The following is a 16,451-nucleotide window of genomic DNA, read 5'->3' as shown; positions in this document are numbered from 1 at the left end:
AACCACCCCCCGTCCTCCCGTCCTCCCCCACTACCTGTGCGGCCGGGAAGGGGGGGGGGGGGGGGGGGGGGGGGCACCAGCTGCGGGGTAAGCTCCCACACACACACACACACACACACGCACACAAACCGGGGGCTGCTGTTTCCTCTCACACACACACACGCTCCACTTTAACATATCACAGCTCTAAGATCTTTTTTTATAAAGGGAGGAAGAAAGGCCGTGTTATACATTACAGTGATCATCATCATCATCATCATCATCATTTTGTGTATGTGTGTGTTTAGGGTGAAGTGAATTCTGACTGACCTCAGGGGGCGGCTCATTCACCACCTGCAATTAAGACATTCCTCATTGGTTAATACACCAGCCAACCAGCAGGCCTAGCCCTGCACCAGAACTTACTCTGCTGAACCCACAGTCGCGGCGGTAGCCCACCCCCCTTCTCCCAGACGCACCCCCCAACAAGAGGAACATTGACTCCCAGGATCCGTGTACCCCCCCCCCCTTCCTCTAATGGCTGCACACTCACACTTCAACTTAGCTTTTGCACGACTGCCCGTTTACACATACCCTATTCATCACATTGGTATCTAGTTATACATCTTACGTATACACTCACTAAACACTTGATTAGGAACGCATGTACACCTGTCAACAGTCCCAAGCTGGTGGAGGCAGTGTAATGGTGTCAGGGATGTTTTCTTGGCACATTTTAGGCCTCTTAATACCAATCAATCATTGCTTGAATGCCACGGCCTATGTGAGTGTTGTTGCTTGCCACGTGCATCCCTTCATGGCCACCTTCATGAACCAGAATCTCAAAGGAATGTTTCCAACATCTTGTGGAATCAGTGCCACAAAGAATTGAGGCTGTATTGAGAGCAAAGGGAGGCCCTACCCGGTATTAGTATAGTGTTCCTAATAAAGTGTTCGGCGAATGTAGATAACATTCCTCAAGACCTATTGTCTTGTTGAACTGTACATATCGTATTGATATTAATCTTATGTATAATCACTTATTATATTCATTTATTTATACTCACTGTAATACCATGCACTGTCTACAGTATGATGTCTTTGGCGCTATGCTACTATTTGCGTAATCTACTATTACTCTGGTTAAATGCCAAACTACATTTTGTTGTCTCAGTGCTCTGCAATGACAATAAAGTTTAATCTAATCTAATAACAGTCTCCATGTAGGCCTAGGGGCTGAATCACAACAATCTCTTAGATAAACATCAAATGGAAGGCTAAGGATGTGGCTAGTGTGTGTGTGTGTGTGTGTGTGTGTGTGTGCGCGCGTGTGTGTGTGTGTGTGTGTGTTTGTGTGTGTGTGTGTGTGTGAATGAACAAGGCCTAGACATTGCTTCACCGCGGCAGTAAACGTTATCCCGCCAACCTTAAAATCAAAACATCAGCTAAAACCCATCCCCTCTCTGTCCCTGAGGCGACGGTGAGAGTTAATATGAAAAGCCCTAAGTGTGTGTTTTAGCGCACGGATGGCTGGCGGAGGCTAAGAGAAGGGTGGGGCCCGGGGACCTGGCTGCCAAGCCTGCTGAAACCACTCCTGGTGATTTATACAGCCGCATTGTTCATTCAGGTGCTGGAGGCTGGTCGGCCGGGAGCTGAAAGGGCAGGTGAAGCGATAAAGGGGAGTGATAGTCCTTGCCTCCTCTATTGATCGAACTGTATAGTCACACCCCGCCTACACACAGGCTGGGGCGGTTGGGAAGGAGAACGGTGACATGATGGGGACATTACGCAGCATGTCGGGGGAGGCTGGTGGAGGTTGAAATCCGAGGACTGAATGAGGAATGCTGTTCAGACGGCGTCCTCCGATGTCTACCTCCACTGCAGCATGTTGTAAACTATGTTGTAAACCAGGCTGTAAACCAGGCCCTGTGCCAGTGCTTTAGTAACACCTCCATGCTTCCATCCCTGAAGTAATGGCTAACAGACTGATCTGGATTGAACACGCTTGTCATTGCAATGCTTTCACCTCCATCAAGTCACGTCAGATCAGTGATGTCATTCAACGAAAGGAGGATGGTAGGTGTAACTAAAATCCGCAAATTAAAAAATTATATAAAAAAAAAAATAGGATGAATAAATACGAAACTGTATGATCACTATTGCGCATTTAGCTTTTGTTTATGTAAAATGTTTAGCTTCTGTTATGCTTATTTTTGCTTCAGCCTACACCTTTTCGGTAATTTTCTGTCTACCACCACCACCACCACCACCACCACCACTACCACTACCACTACCACTACTACTACTATTATTATTATTATTATTATGTAGTATTCAAACCGGGCCCTAGACTTAGTGTTTCCCACCAAGTTCCTCTGAAAGGCCTATCCCCAGACATTGAATATGTTTGTTCTGAAGTAGGCCAGGAAAAAGGTTCCTCCTGCCATCACAACCCTCAACACCTCAAATGCCGCCGAGGCAGACATGAGTTGTGACGCCGCGGGAAGTGCTGCCGAAATCCACCACAACATGGTGACAAGAGCTGTGAAGGATGATTACAAATAAAATAAAAGACCCATCCTTCTGTTATTATTTACCGACATCATTGGTGTTCCCTCCAAGAACCATGAAGCCTTTTAAGCTCTGACGTACTGTGTTCCTGGACTAGCTCACCTGGTTCACAGAGGTGATGGATTAGCCGCTTTTTGACCGCGGTGCCAGTGCGTTCCATGGCTTACTAGCGACCAGCTCGTGCTTGAGTCCTGTTGCTTCGAGCCCGAGCCTGACCAAACCTGTTTGAATTTCCACAGGTGGGTTATCTAGTCCTGACCCATAGCAGGCTAGATCACTGTTTGGCCTCACAGGGAACAGGGATGGGTAGAGGACGCTAAAAGCCTGAGGTTTTAAGCAGCGAATACGTCAGGAGTGAAGCACTGTCGAAGCTCGGGGAGGGATTCTGGAGAAGCAAATTGGCCTTGGCACCCCGCTGGCAGGCCCAGCGTAAGCCCCACTGTGGAAAGCCGTGGATTGGTTGACTGGTAGTGGAGTCCTGCTGTGCTCGGTGCTGGTGAGAGGGCACTGGAGGGGCAGATTGAGAAACACTGACGACTTGGCCTAGATCCTACCTACTGACTAATTCATTTATTTTTCTGATTTCGAAACCCGTCGTAAGAAACGTGTGTAAAATCACTCTTCGTACAGCGGGACACCTCTCACTGACGACACCCCGCGGAATTCCGAATCCCCCCCGCCTCTTCCGGTCCCGCAAGACGTGCTTGATCTGAGCCTCCATTACAGGGGAGCAGAAGGGAAGAGTCCGAGCAGAGCCATAAATAGTCATAAGGACAAACCGGGGAGGACAGCAGTGCCGCTGCTGCAGCCAGTGACAGCTTTACAGCCGCCGTACCCTTGCCAACGTGCCGACGTGCCAGATTTAATGTGCCATGGGCCTGACGCGAGGCACAGGCAGCCAGAGGCACTATAGCTGGCGTGCTGTACGTTTACACGTCTCTCTCTCTCTCTCTGTGTCTCTGTGTCTCTCTCTCTGTCTCTGTCTCTGTCTCTGTCTCTCTCTCTCTCTCTCTCTCTCTCCTTCCCTCGCCAGAAACGCTCCATAGTGTACACACTTTGTGCAGGCCCTCTGTCTCTCTGTCTGCACTATGGTCAAGTGCTGAAAGGTGCTTCGCTGCCTTATTGTACTCGCAATGAAAAGGTTGGACTTCAAAAGGTCAGCCCTCTGGGAAGGAAGGAGGGTTCAGTGTCTGGTGCTTTAAGTGAGGGCATCCGGTAGCAACACCAACCCCAGCCCCAGCCCCAGCCTCTACCCCAGGCCTACCCAAGCCCCTGCTCCTGAGTCAGCTTTTACCCCAGCCCCTGCCTCCTACCCCTGCTATAAAACATGGATGTCTTACACTGACATGATTGTGCAACGCACAACGCATTTAACTTTCATGTCAGAGAAAACTAAAAAGACAGTTGCTTCTGAGCAACTACACAGGGAGAAAGGTTCAAACAAAGACAAAATCAAATGAAAGAAAAAAAATAAAAAATATCACAAAGACAAAATCTATTTATAGGATTGAAACAATAGATTTCCCCTTTTTACATCTTGTGAGAAACTCCTTTGTGCTTTCGGAGGCAGAAAAAGCCTTGACTAACACTGCCAACAAAAAAGCTGAGACAGGGATGGGGGTGTAAGAGAGGGAGGCGGGGGAGAGAGAGAGACACTGGCCAAGTTTTGGCTCCCGCTGTCTCCCAGCCCCAACAACACCGTCAGAGTAAAAGCTCAAGCTGTGGCGCGCCGTGCCAGGACCAGACAGGCAGCAGAGAGCAGAACCCAGCGGGTCAGAGATGGACCTCTGCCTGTGAGAACACCGGAGGTCCAACTCCAACCACACCAGGGGGGGAGAGAGGAGACGGAGACAGTGCCAGACAGAACAGTTCTGGAGGGGCGGGGGCGGGGGGGGAGGTTAGCACACTGGAGCGAGCAGCCCGGGAGAACAGAGCCGAGCTGGAGGTGGGTCTAGGAGCTGTGAGGAGGCTAAAGGTCCATGCACCTCTCTTGTCTTAGGCAGAACCCAGCAGAACGGGAGCTGTGAGCCAGGCCGGGGAGGTCCAAAGACAATGCTAGGTCGGCGCCAGGGCCCAGCTGGAGCTGTAACTAGGAGCTGTGAGAAGGCTAAAAGGCCCGTGTACGACACAGGCTCCCCTCCCTAGCTCTCCCCTGGCTACAGCTGGCCTCCCTATACATGTTTTTTTGGCGAAGGCCGGGCAAAGCCGAAGCCGGGCTTGGGCTTCAGCCTGGAGCTGGCAGTGAGAAGACTAAAAGGCCTATCTGTCACAATACAGGGGAGGCTTGACTGTTCGGTACCATTTCCGTTCCATGCATTACAATGAGCCCCGTCCTCTGATTTCTACCTCCACCAGCCTCCACTGTCTGCTATAGACGCATCCGGCGTCTAATCGTTGTTTAGATGAAACGACCTTTACTGGCAGTAAGCTACCTGTCACCTTTAAAGAGAATAACAAGAGTGTTGACCTCCTTCATAATAACCGGCGCCGGAGGAGTGCGTGTTGTTCCAGGTTATATCCACTTTCGAGCTCCGAGCACAGTGTTTAACCTTTGACCCCTCCCTCCCCTGCGGAGAGCGACAGGCCCACAAGCTCACAGAGGGAAGGAGATGGATACAGGCCACCACGGTCGCTACGCTACCCTGCACTCACTACAATCACGTCCCTGGTCATGTGACGGTCCGTCACACACGGGGGAGACACAGCCTACTCTAGCTTCCCCACCACGCTCTCTCTCCTCCGTGACATCCCGTCGACAAACCAGACACGCAACCGTCCAGATTACGGGATAGAATGGACGCAAATGATCTACAATCGTAATGATAATAGGCGAGCCTGGATTAAATCCAAATCTGATGTTTCGTCTGTAATCTATTTACTTTAAGACATTCATTATTAAGATTATTGTTAAGAATTCTTAGACAGTCCAAGAGCACGACATGTCAGTTGGATTGAATCCAGGAGCCTCTGAGAGGCACACACACACACACACACACACACACACACACACTTTAGAGATGGTGACCTATGATGAAATCAGTCACCCACATTTCCAAGGACAGGCATAGAGGGACAACTCAATCAATCACAAACCACACCCCTCAAACGCATGCTGGACAGAGATAACAACACACACTGGAACACGCCCCTCCAGACGTCTACAAACTACCAGTACATCAGCAGTACCACTACAGTACTGTACTTACTGTACACACCAGGGGACGGCTGGTGGAGGTAGACATCGGAGGACAGGCTCATGGTAATGCATGGCATTGAATACTGGTATGGTTTGATACCCCTTCCTCATTCCATTTCATGCATTCAACTGAGCCAGTCCTCACGATTTCTACCTCCACCGGCCTCCCCTGTCACACTCATATATGCTTGCTACAAACCTGCAGCCATGTTAGCATTGCTTGTTGTTGTTGTTTCACTCATAAGTGAACACTCATCACTCATTTCAAGTGTCTTTGAGTGTCTAGAAAAGCTCTATATAAGTCTAAATGTATTTATTATTATTATTATTATTATTATTATTATTATAAGACCGGATGAGTTGATGAGGAGACATCGGCCGACTCTCAAAGGAGTTTTTTTTTTTTCATCACTTCCTCTTTCCTCCCCGACTTCTTAAAACTCATTGGAGGATGATGGAAGGTTCCTCCCCTCTGACCTTCTCCTCCAAGGAGTTTTGAGTAAGAAGTAAGGGTAGAAAGTGCAAGAAGCCAGTGAGAGACTTTTGGAGATTTGGCCATTGGCATGGAAATGAATTCATTCTGAAACGTTGGTTTTCAGAGACTGTGGTTAAAGTCTCTATGTCCCAAGCCAAGAGGAGAGAATAACAGCGATCACTGTATGGGTAAAAAAACCAACTTGGCATGGCTTATTAGACTTTCTTGGTGTATTATAAAAAAAATGTAAAGCAATGTTACATATGTAGATAAGTAGCGAGCACATATTCAAAGGAAGACACGTTGATCCCATTCCGCAAGAAATCTGGCCACCTGGACACATTGCATTGTGGGACTTTCATGAAGCTTTTCTTATACCAGCATGCCTTGTGTATCTAAAACAACCTTCAATAGTTGATTTACCACATCAAATTAAAAAAGACACAGAAAGCTTCTGTACAGTAGTCTTTGGTAAACTGGTGCTGTTTTTTTTCGAAGCAGTCCCAAAGTATCATTTTGGGAGAAAAAGGTTGTGTCTATCATTCTAGTTCTCTCACACATTTAGAAATAGGCTATGATGACACCTTTCACCAAAAAAGGCACTGCCGTCGTCGGACAAATGACCATCTCATCCTAACACAGGGCGCTCTGTACAGTAAACAGCTTCACTTCAATCCCACAACGCACTGCACGTGGTCGAGCTGATTTATCGCGGAATGATGTTAGTATAAAAGGAAAATGATAGAAGAAATAAAGAAGCAAAAACAATCAAACCCAAATAAAAAAGAATAAATAATAAGCACCCTTACCTTACTTCCTTCGGCCTTCGGCTCCTGTGATTGCAAGTGACCCAAAAAGCAGTGTTTAAAGTCCTGCAGCTAGGGTGGAACCAGCTCCTCTACAGCAGACACAGTACGGTTCAGAAGGAACCACTGGGCCCTGGTTGAATCCATCCATCCATCCATCCTTCCATCCTTCCTTCCGTCAATGATTCACTGATCTGACATGATGTTGGTTGGTGTAAATACAAAGCAGTGGGGTCGGTTGCATTCACCAATCCAATCATGTTGGATCCGTAGTCACGTCAAGGAAGGGAGGAAGGGAGTTTCAGGAGTATTCAAACAGGGCCCTAGACTATTCTATGTCTGCATATATGTGGTAGGTTGCACTTTGATAATGGGTGACTATGTTACAGCGGAGGCTGGTGGAGGTAGAAATCGGAGGATGGGCTCACTGAGCCTACCTCCACCAGTCTCCCCCCTGGTGTGTTAGGAGCACAGTAGTGTTACCCAAGGTGTGTGCACAGCTTAACCGCTTCACTTTGCCAAATAAAACAATGCAAACCATTCTAATCTAAAAAGTCAATTCAAAGTCAGTGTTCCAGATCAGTGAACAACGGCCTGGCTGTGCTCTCTATTCATCACACACACCTGCTTGCCCACAACATCCTTGACATAATGTTGTTATTTTTATCCTCCCGATATAGCAAAAATACTTTATGTACAGGTCCGCTAGCTACTCTAGCACAAGGTTGTCTCACATAGTGAGAGTGCACAGAGTGCTAGTCAGCAAGTCAGGGAACACAGATGCACAATTTTTTTTAAAAACACAATAAAAACCAAAATAAAATCCTTCACATTGACTGAGTGTACTGGTGGCAGTTTACACTGGACCACAAATGCGTTGGAAAATATTTAAGAAAAAAAAAAAAGGATACAAAAATTGGGAGGAAAGCCTAGTGGATTCTTGGTCCCTAATCTCCAAATCTGGAGCTGGTGATGTGCCTTAACTAACATCGTCCCCAGGCTGTTACACACAGCACATATAAGACTGGAATGACAATGACTCAAACCTGGCCTTTAGTGGCAGTGAATACTGAGTAAAGTATTTGTTATTATTCGATTTCAGCAAATCACATGGCTAGTAAGCATCGCTCTGAATCAGAAACATATTGTGTGCAAGCACTGGGATAATGTGCTGCGGGAGAAGACTGATGCAAAGTAAAGCCGATGGCTATGCACCGTCCGTTTGCAAGAGTCTTTTCTATTAGCTTAATGAAGGCCACGTTTGACGCGTAGCTCCACTGGAACGAGACTATGCCTTAACTAACCAATCAGGTGCGTGTGTTAGTGCAGGGCTGGAAAAAAAGCCTGCACAGCCGGTCCCTCTCCAGAGACAGGGGTGATCATCACCCCTGACTAATAGGGTTTGGCTAGATGCTAAGTGGGATCCTTGGGACGACCCTACCCTAAACCTGAACGCTTACCCTTACCCATAACCATAACCTAACTTGAACCTTAACCTTAACCATAACCCTTACCTAAACATAACCCTTACCCCGTTTTAAATCTCAACTTCAACCGGGTGACGTCAGTCAGTCACCACGTCCATCCCGAGCATCCCACTTAGCATCTAGCGCAGGGTTTCCGGGCCTGTCACGTGTTCCTTGCGACTCCTCCATGTCTTACCATCTCGTCGCCGGGCAGCCAGTAGCCCTCCTGCTCGATGCCAGCCTTGGAGCCCTTGCAGCCCACGGTGAGGGTCTCCACCACCAGGCCGTCCTTGACCGCCAGGCTCAGCTGGCGGGACGTCTCCTTGGGGTGCATCCCAAACACACGGCTCAGGTACCTGCGGGGGGCGGCAATACAGTTGGTTCAAACCAGGGTTCCAGCACCTTCTGAAACATCACATTCAAGCACCTTCCAAGGACTTTCAAGACTCAATTCCCTCAAATTCAAGGACCCATAGTTTGAGACAGAACTAGTTGACGAGCTAGCTTTTTAGAGAGAGAGAGAGGGGAATTCAAGCACTTTCAATGACCCATGTCTATTTTCATTATTATATTATATTCTTACTGTACAATCAAGCCTGTGCACTGTAGGCTACTCCAAACAAAGCAGTCAGTCAATATTGCTACCTTCCAAAACACACTTGAATAACAAAGGTTAGCTAGGTTCGTATTACTAAAAAGACTGACTTTGGGAGAACGGGATCGGCACAGGCGAAGAAGGCCTTTGGCGGACTCCATTGTGACACATTTCCATCCCTTTGTTCTGACAGACTCAATGTCATCCCTCCCTTCGCCCCGTTCAGAACCAGACAACGGCGTCTACTAGAATGTGTTTTTACAGACACCAACGCTGCCTTCCAATGGCATTCCGTCGCTTGATCGCCATGACAACAGACAGAGAGGGGAGGCGTTTGCATGCGCTCGTTCCGTTCATTCATTCTGTTAGCGGCTGAACTCCCAAGGTCCACGCTGCCAGAGGCAGAGTCTGAGATGTTCACACAAAGATCGTGTCGAGCCTAATTAACAGCAATTACCTGTTTCAGGTCTTTACCGTAGGGTTTCTATATTGTATACACTGCAGCATAATCCAACGTTAAGGTCTATTCGAAACTGCAATGTGGGCTGGATTGAACGTATGGTCTGATAGGCCAACATCCGATGACTGAGAGTTGATTGTCAATGATCAGATCTCAGATCTTGATCCATCAATCCACCTTATTGATGGAGTGGCCTAGACTACAACACGGAAGAGCAGGCTGGAACTAAAACGTTTGTCTGGGCTGGCCTGGGTTATACGTCGTATAGCGTAGTGGCTGAAATGAATAATGTGAATGGAAACATATCCGAGCCAGTACAGCGTGGTTTGGGTCGGCCCTGTAGTGTGTAAAGGCCCTCGGTACGTAGCTCGCTGAAGCACTGCGTCACATGATCTGTGGAGGACGGAGGAGAGGACGCGAGGAATCAAGTTTCTAACAATTGAGAAAGGGCCAATGTCTGTCTGCCTGCCTGCATGCCTGTCTGCCTGCCTGCCTGCCTGCCTGTCTGCCTGTCTGCCTGTCTGCTTGCCTGCCTGTCTGCCTGCCTGTCTGCCTGCTTGCTTGCCTGTCTGCCTGTCTGCCTGTCTGCTTGCCTGTCTGTCTGCCTGCTTGCTTGCCTGTCTGCGACACTTACTTAGAGATCCTGTCCATGTTGGCGATCTGTTTCTGGTTGCGGATGACCTCGATGGCGGCCCAGACGTACTGGACCACCTTGGGGTCCGCTTGCCTCTTCTTGACAGCCCGCGACATCACCTCCTTATTCATCTGACCTGCAGGAGACGGGAGAGGAAAGGTTCACGTTTCATGATAACTAGCCTACTTAAATCTCAAAACATTAATTGTTACGACCGGTAGTTGATGTGTAATGTCCAAACATTCATTGTTACCAGCAGTCCTTGATTTAGAATGTCAAAACATTCATGATGACTACTCCACATAATGTCAAAACATTCATTATTACTACCGGTGCTTGACTTTCTACTAATTCATTGTCTGTTGTCGAATCGAATCTCAAAACGAATGAATTATTAGCCTACTAACTAATGAAATGAATTATTAGCCTATTTGCTACCTGACTTCATATCAAAATATTAATTATTAATCTACTCACTACTGACTTCATATCAAAACATTAATTATTAGCCTACTCACTACCTGACTTGATGTCAAAACATTAATTATTACCTTAGGCACTACTTGACTTAATATCAAAACATTCCCTTATTGGACTATTCACTACCTGACTGACTTCATATCAAAACATTCATTATCTCTATACTAAATAACAGCATGAACCCACAAGCACCAGAGCACTCGGGCTCCAGGATCAGGAACGGTCAGTCCAAGCACGGGACGGGTCTGGTCTCATTTGAAAGGTCATGACCTCAGTGACATGCCCTGGCTAGTCACGGGCACAGCCTGGATCTCTACAGGATGGACCAGCAGCTAGCTACATTGATCATGCTCGATTTGACACAGGGGGCCGTTTAGCGTCATTTATCCTCCTGAACAACGGCAGGCTGATGATAGATAGCTAACAGCTAACAGTAGGAACTCATGGGCGGGTGAGGAAAGGCTTTGCTTTACGGTTAAAGAAATAAACGGTTACATGTCACACAAAATAATACATATATAGGCTATACGATGAAAGCTGAAAGCTTGGCAAGGCACAAGTTTAAACAAAGAACACGACAAATAATATACAGTCAACTCTTCTAGATCCTTCCAAGGAAAGGAACAATGGGAGAATGTTTCCTCTCTTTGCTGCATCGTCTTCATTAAGTTGCAAATCCAATTTTATGCATTTCTCTTCTTAAGCCTCCATGAAACCCAAATCGTGAATTTAAAAGCAGCACAGTTGAGAGAGAGAGAGAGAGAGAGAGAGAGAGAGACACAGAGAGAGAGACACAGAGAGAGAGAGAGAGAGAGAGAGAGAGAGAGAGAGAGAGAGAGAGAGAGAGAGAGAGAGAGAGAGAGAGAGAGACCCAAATATACACAAATCCACTCAGGAAAACCACAAGTGAAGAGACCCATATTGTATCAAGGCCATAGAGAGTAAGTGGCCATTTGCAGAAGGCCTAACCCTTAAAACGAGTCACATCACATCTTGTGTGTGTGTAGGGTGAGACTGTTGATTGATACATTGTGTGTTACATTGTTATTAGTCTTAGTTATTATTCTGTTATTCCTATCCTTGTATTTCACTGCACAGTTGAAAGGTAGCTTGTATTAAGCATTTACAGCTGTATCCTGTGTGTATGATACATAAACTTTGATTTGATGGGTGTGTGTGTGTGTGTGCGTGTGCGTGTGCGACACTGTGCGTGTGTGTGTGTGTGTGTGTGTGTGTGCGACACTGTGCGTGTGTGTGTGTGTGTGCGTGTGTGTGCGACACTGTGCGTGTGTGTGCGTGTGTGTGCGTGCGTGTGCACACTAATCAACAGCTACAGGAGACTGAAGGAGAGAGCAGAGAGGAGCTGAGGTGATAGTGAGAGATGTGATCCCTCAAAGTTGTGCTAACCGGGCCAGGTGATAACGGGGTCCACCTGCGCCCTCCCTGGCAGGGACCCAAAGACACTCCTGAAGTGGGATGCCTGGGACGGCTCGACTCTGACGTCACCCCGCTGAAGTTTACATTTTAGGGTTTAGGTTCAGGTCAGCCCTCGGTAAGGGTGAGTGTGAGGTGAGGGTGAGTGTGAGGTGAGGGTGAGGGTAAGGGTGATGAGGTTCACAGCAGCTGGTGCTACTTCCACCTCCACCTCAGGGGGCCTCACACTACAAGACACCATGACAACACACACGCTGAAGCACTCTGCACCTCCCCAATCAATTATCCACGGTTTGCAGCTTTTCACAAAAACCTTCCAGAATCAAAACAGGTTGGCTATGTATAGAAACATTCTATAACATGCTAATAACAAAACAGCATGTTTTTTAAGTGACATAAAGACTGGGTAATTGTTGAAAACGACAGGAAATTCAATTTGAGCCCCAGAAATCTAGACTTTATCCTATAATATACTGACATGGTTTTCCAGCCCACTCAATTCTGAAGCTTGGCTGCCTGCGACAGTACAGTCTCTTTGTCGGTCTACTGTACTTCAAACAACCCAGTGGCTTTAATGAAAACTGTGGCTCTAAGTCAACATCACTGTATAAGCGACATCTTTGTTAATAGCCTAGATGCTCCTTTGAACTGCCATGTGATGTAATTAATGAGCACCAGAGTCAAATGCTCTATCTATCTATCTATTTACCCATCTATCTAATGGTTTATACAGGCACACGAAAGTGAACATAACACACTATCATGATTACCATGCGGATAACATCATTAGGAACAAGCAGTGGCATTAACAACAACACACATGAAGATACCATATGTGTCTATCTCGACCAGTTTAGGGGAGATTGGCAAAGTTGTAACATCTCACACAATGCTTGGGGTGCTTGTCTTCCTCGTTATGATAAGACATCAATCACTAATGAGTGACATATTCAATGACATGTCATGCCCTTAGAAACACAGATAACAAAATAATGCATGCTGATGTGGATCCTAGCATTAACACTATCACTGTATTGCCTTCACTATCACTGTGCCAACAATTGGTTGTAGCTCAATCACAACTGATTCATGAAAGAAAAGAAGAAAAAAAACAGCTACACCGTTGTGACATAGATGATCAATACCTTCTCTAAAGGATGACAGTCAGGTCTAACATGCTAGTTAGAAAGCTTGTTTACTATGATAGCTAAGGGCACACGCACATGGAGACAGGGGGAGAGATCCAACTGAACTGGTTTTCGGGATTAGGTATTCAACACAGCTCGTGGACTCCTCAACAAAGCAGGGAAGGCCACACCAGCTAAGCTCCATGTAGCCATGGGAGTTAGCTTGACTGGCTAGTGGGCTAACAGGCTAGTTTATAGGACAGCTGGCTCGGTCGTTTCGTGACAACTCGTTGTAAAGGATGGTCAAACAACTCTGCCATCAAATTAAGTCTTCGATCAAACGGAACAGCCACGCTTATGTACCAGAGGCTATACAGCTAGCCTTGACAGCAGGCTAGCTAGTCAGTTGTGTAGGTGACAGCTGATAAGAATCAACCGTGAGATGGTCAACATGGGCTGGCTGGCTCGTCAGCGAGATAAACAAACACGACCGCGTGTGACAGCGTCCAGAAAACAACGAGGACAGTTGTGGGAAATGTCCATTCGCTGGTCGTTAGTTGTAGCCAGTAAAAGGCGCCATGTTAGCAGCCGAACCTCCACAGGGGGAGACACACACACACACCACACACCACACACACACCGCTAACGGTATAGCTAGCCCGTCATGTTTTCATTGAAGTAATCCATTTTTCATGAAATACAATTACAACTGAACTTACCTTCACTAACAGTATCAATGATATATGACTCTGTGGGAAATCCGCGAAGGATTCAACGTGAGGGTGTCTTACATTTGTATTTCCGGGGTAGTTTGGTTGGTTTGTGTCCAGTTGGCCCTAGTCAGGCTGGGAGGTAAACACTAGGCTACATTGCGGGACACAGTCTGTTTTTGAAGAGGGGGAGAACTCTAGTGGTGGAATGACGACTTGTCACTCGGGTTCTTTTGTTATGTTTGGAAGGCAACTTTTGCGTACCGTTATTTTTTCTATTTACTATGGCCTCCAGCTATATATATAATATTAATATATATATATATATTAATATATATATATATATATATATTTATATATACACTATATATTTTGTATATATAGGAATAGCAATAGGAATTGCCCCTGTTGTATGAAATGTGCTATACAAATCAACTTGCCTTGCAAATAAGTTGACATGGGTGGAATTAAACCAAACTCGCATTATGGAAGTAAAATCAAAGGGTGCTTTCCTTTATTATTATTATATATATATATATATATATATATTATTTTATATTTATATTTTATATATTTTATATATATATATATGTTTTATATATATATATTATATATTTAAAAAAAATATATGTATAAACACAACAGTACATTTCACGCAAGCTAATTTCCCAGATGTCCATCTCTTTGGTGTATACAAAGTGGCCCTTGGTTGAGAGCCTGTACTAGTAATGGGGACCCCAGTACATCCCAAGAAGCCATACAAGCTTGAGAAGTCTTGTGTGCAAGATTACCACCAAAACTATAATGAATGAATGAATGGTCTTTATTGTCATTGCTATAGTACAGGTACCAAACAACGAAATTTTAGGAGGGGTGGCTCCCCTGGTGCTAGGAAAAAAAAAAGAAAGAAAAAAAAAAGATTACACGACATTTTCTTCACAACAACTTAAAGATTCATATGAGGAAAGACGGATTCATTATTAGTATTACATTGTCTTCTGATCTACTGTATTTCAAGAGGAAATTAAAAACAATATGTAGCAATGATATACATTAAATCACCACTAGGCGACGATAGAGTAACACTGTAAAATGTATACTTCACTATAGGTGACATGCGCAATTCGCGCATACTGTCAGGAAATACTGCGATTGAGAGAATTCAGAATAAATCCTAATAGTCCTTTTATAATCCAACAAATAGCTCAATATTCCACATTCACAGTACGTTGACTCCGATTAAGGCCTTATTCTATGTAACAAAACCAGAATATGGTGTTTACCTGACTCGTGTCCCTTTCTTGTGTATTGTCTAACTTGCCTGTGCACATTTTAATTATGGAGAACAATGTGTCAAATTGTATTGCCAATCAGTGGTGAATGAGAAGAATGGACTGAACACACAAAATCAAAACAGTAGATATTCCCCAGAGAGTGTTTGAATGTTACGGTTGCAGCCAGGTATGCAGACACTCTAGGACAGGGGTGCCCACACTTTTTTGAACCAAGATCTACTTTTCAAGTAGCCAGTCTGCCAAGATCTACCAGTCTAGTTTCAACATCGCAAACGTACACGCACGTACTACAAACACACACACACACACACACACACACACACACACACACACACACACACACACACACAAAGTTCCCAGCCTGCATAGTAAACTCACAATACACTTTCTCTCTCTCTGTCACACAGCCACACAGGAGAAGACCATCACAAACCCTCCCTCTTTGCTATTCTCACTCACACACACACACACACACACACACACACACACACACACACACACACACACACACACACATTCACACACACACACACACACACACACACACACACATTTGCCAGTCTGCATAGGGAGCCATAGCACAAACCCTCCCTCTCTCTCCCCCCCCCCCTCTCTCTCTCTCTCTCACACACACACACACACACACACACACACACACACACACACACACACACACACACACACCTCAATTTCTCTCACTCACACACTGACAGCCAGTCTGCAGTACCATAGCCAACTACTGATCCAACAAACAGAAAAGTAAACCAGATACAAAACAGGTAATTCCCTAGTTTGAAAGGAGGAAATAAATGCATTTCTCTACCTTAGTGGGAGACCTGGCACTGGGAGGAGGCAGCTAGTTTCTAGTAGTCAGGGCTGTAGGAGCTGGTTGCAAGTGTAACCTATGTGTTTATTTAATGTATATTTCTCCAAGAATCCTTTTTGCTTTTTACTAATGTTTTATTGTTGGTATTCATGTATGTATCGTTTCTGTGTATTATTTATTTTGGGAGCTTTTAATTTATTAAGTTGTGACCTTTGACACCTTTACTTTCATTTCCTATTCCGTTATGCTTCGCGGTAATTCTCTTCAGACGGCAATGAGCCATGATGAGGAGAGGTAAGCATTGACAGAGCTCCCGTGAGCTAGCATGTTAAAACTCGGTTGAAACAGGGTATAAACATAGGACAAAGTTACACGCCTGTTGTACAAGTTATCTATG

General features: G+C 45.7%; 1 protein-coding gene across 1 annotated transcript in view; it reads right to left on the bottom strand.

Annotated features, from left to right (window-relative positions):
• Positions 1-14,075, bottom strand: part of zmynd11 (zinc finger, MYND-type containing 11) — a 27,183-nt gene extending 13,108 nt beyond the window's left edge. Inside the window, exons 1-4 of the mRNA XM_080522668.1 lie at positions 13,943-14,075; positions 10,183-10,318; positions 8,690-8,849; positions 7,031-7,054 (exon numbers count right to left, since the gene is read on the bottom strand). Coding sequence (XP_080378794.1) covers positions 7,031-7,054; positions 8,690-8,849; positions 10,183-10,313 — 315 coding nt within the window. The 5' untranslated portion in view covers positions 10,314-10,318; positions 13,943-14,075. The remainder of the gene's footprint in view (positions 1-7,030; positions 7,055-8,689; positions 8,850-10,182; positions 10,319-13,942) is intronic.
• Positions 14,076-16,451: the final 2,376 nt, after the last annotated feature.

The sequence above is a fragment of the Nansenia antarctica genome (genome assembly GCF_963989245.1).
Source record: "Nansenia antarctica genome assembly, chromosome: 2".
NCBI lineage: Eukaryota > Metazoa > Chordata > Actinopteri > Argentiniformes > Microstomatidae > Nansenia > Nansenia antarctica.
This window is presented reverse-complemented; position numbering and strand designations above follow the sequence as displayed.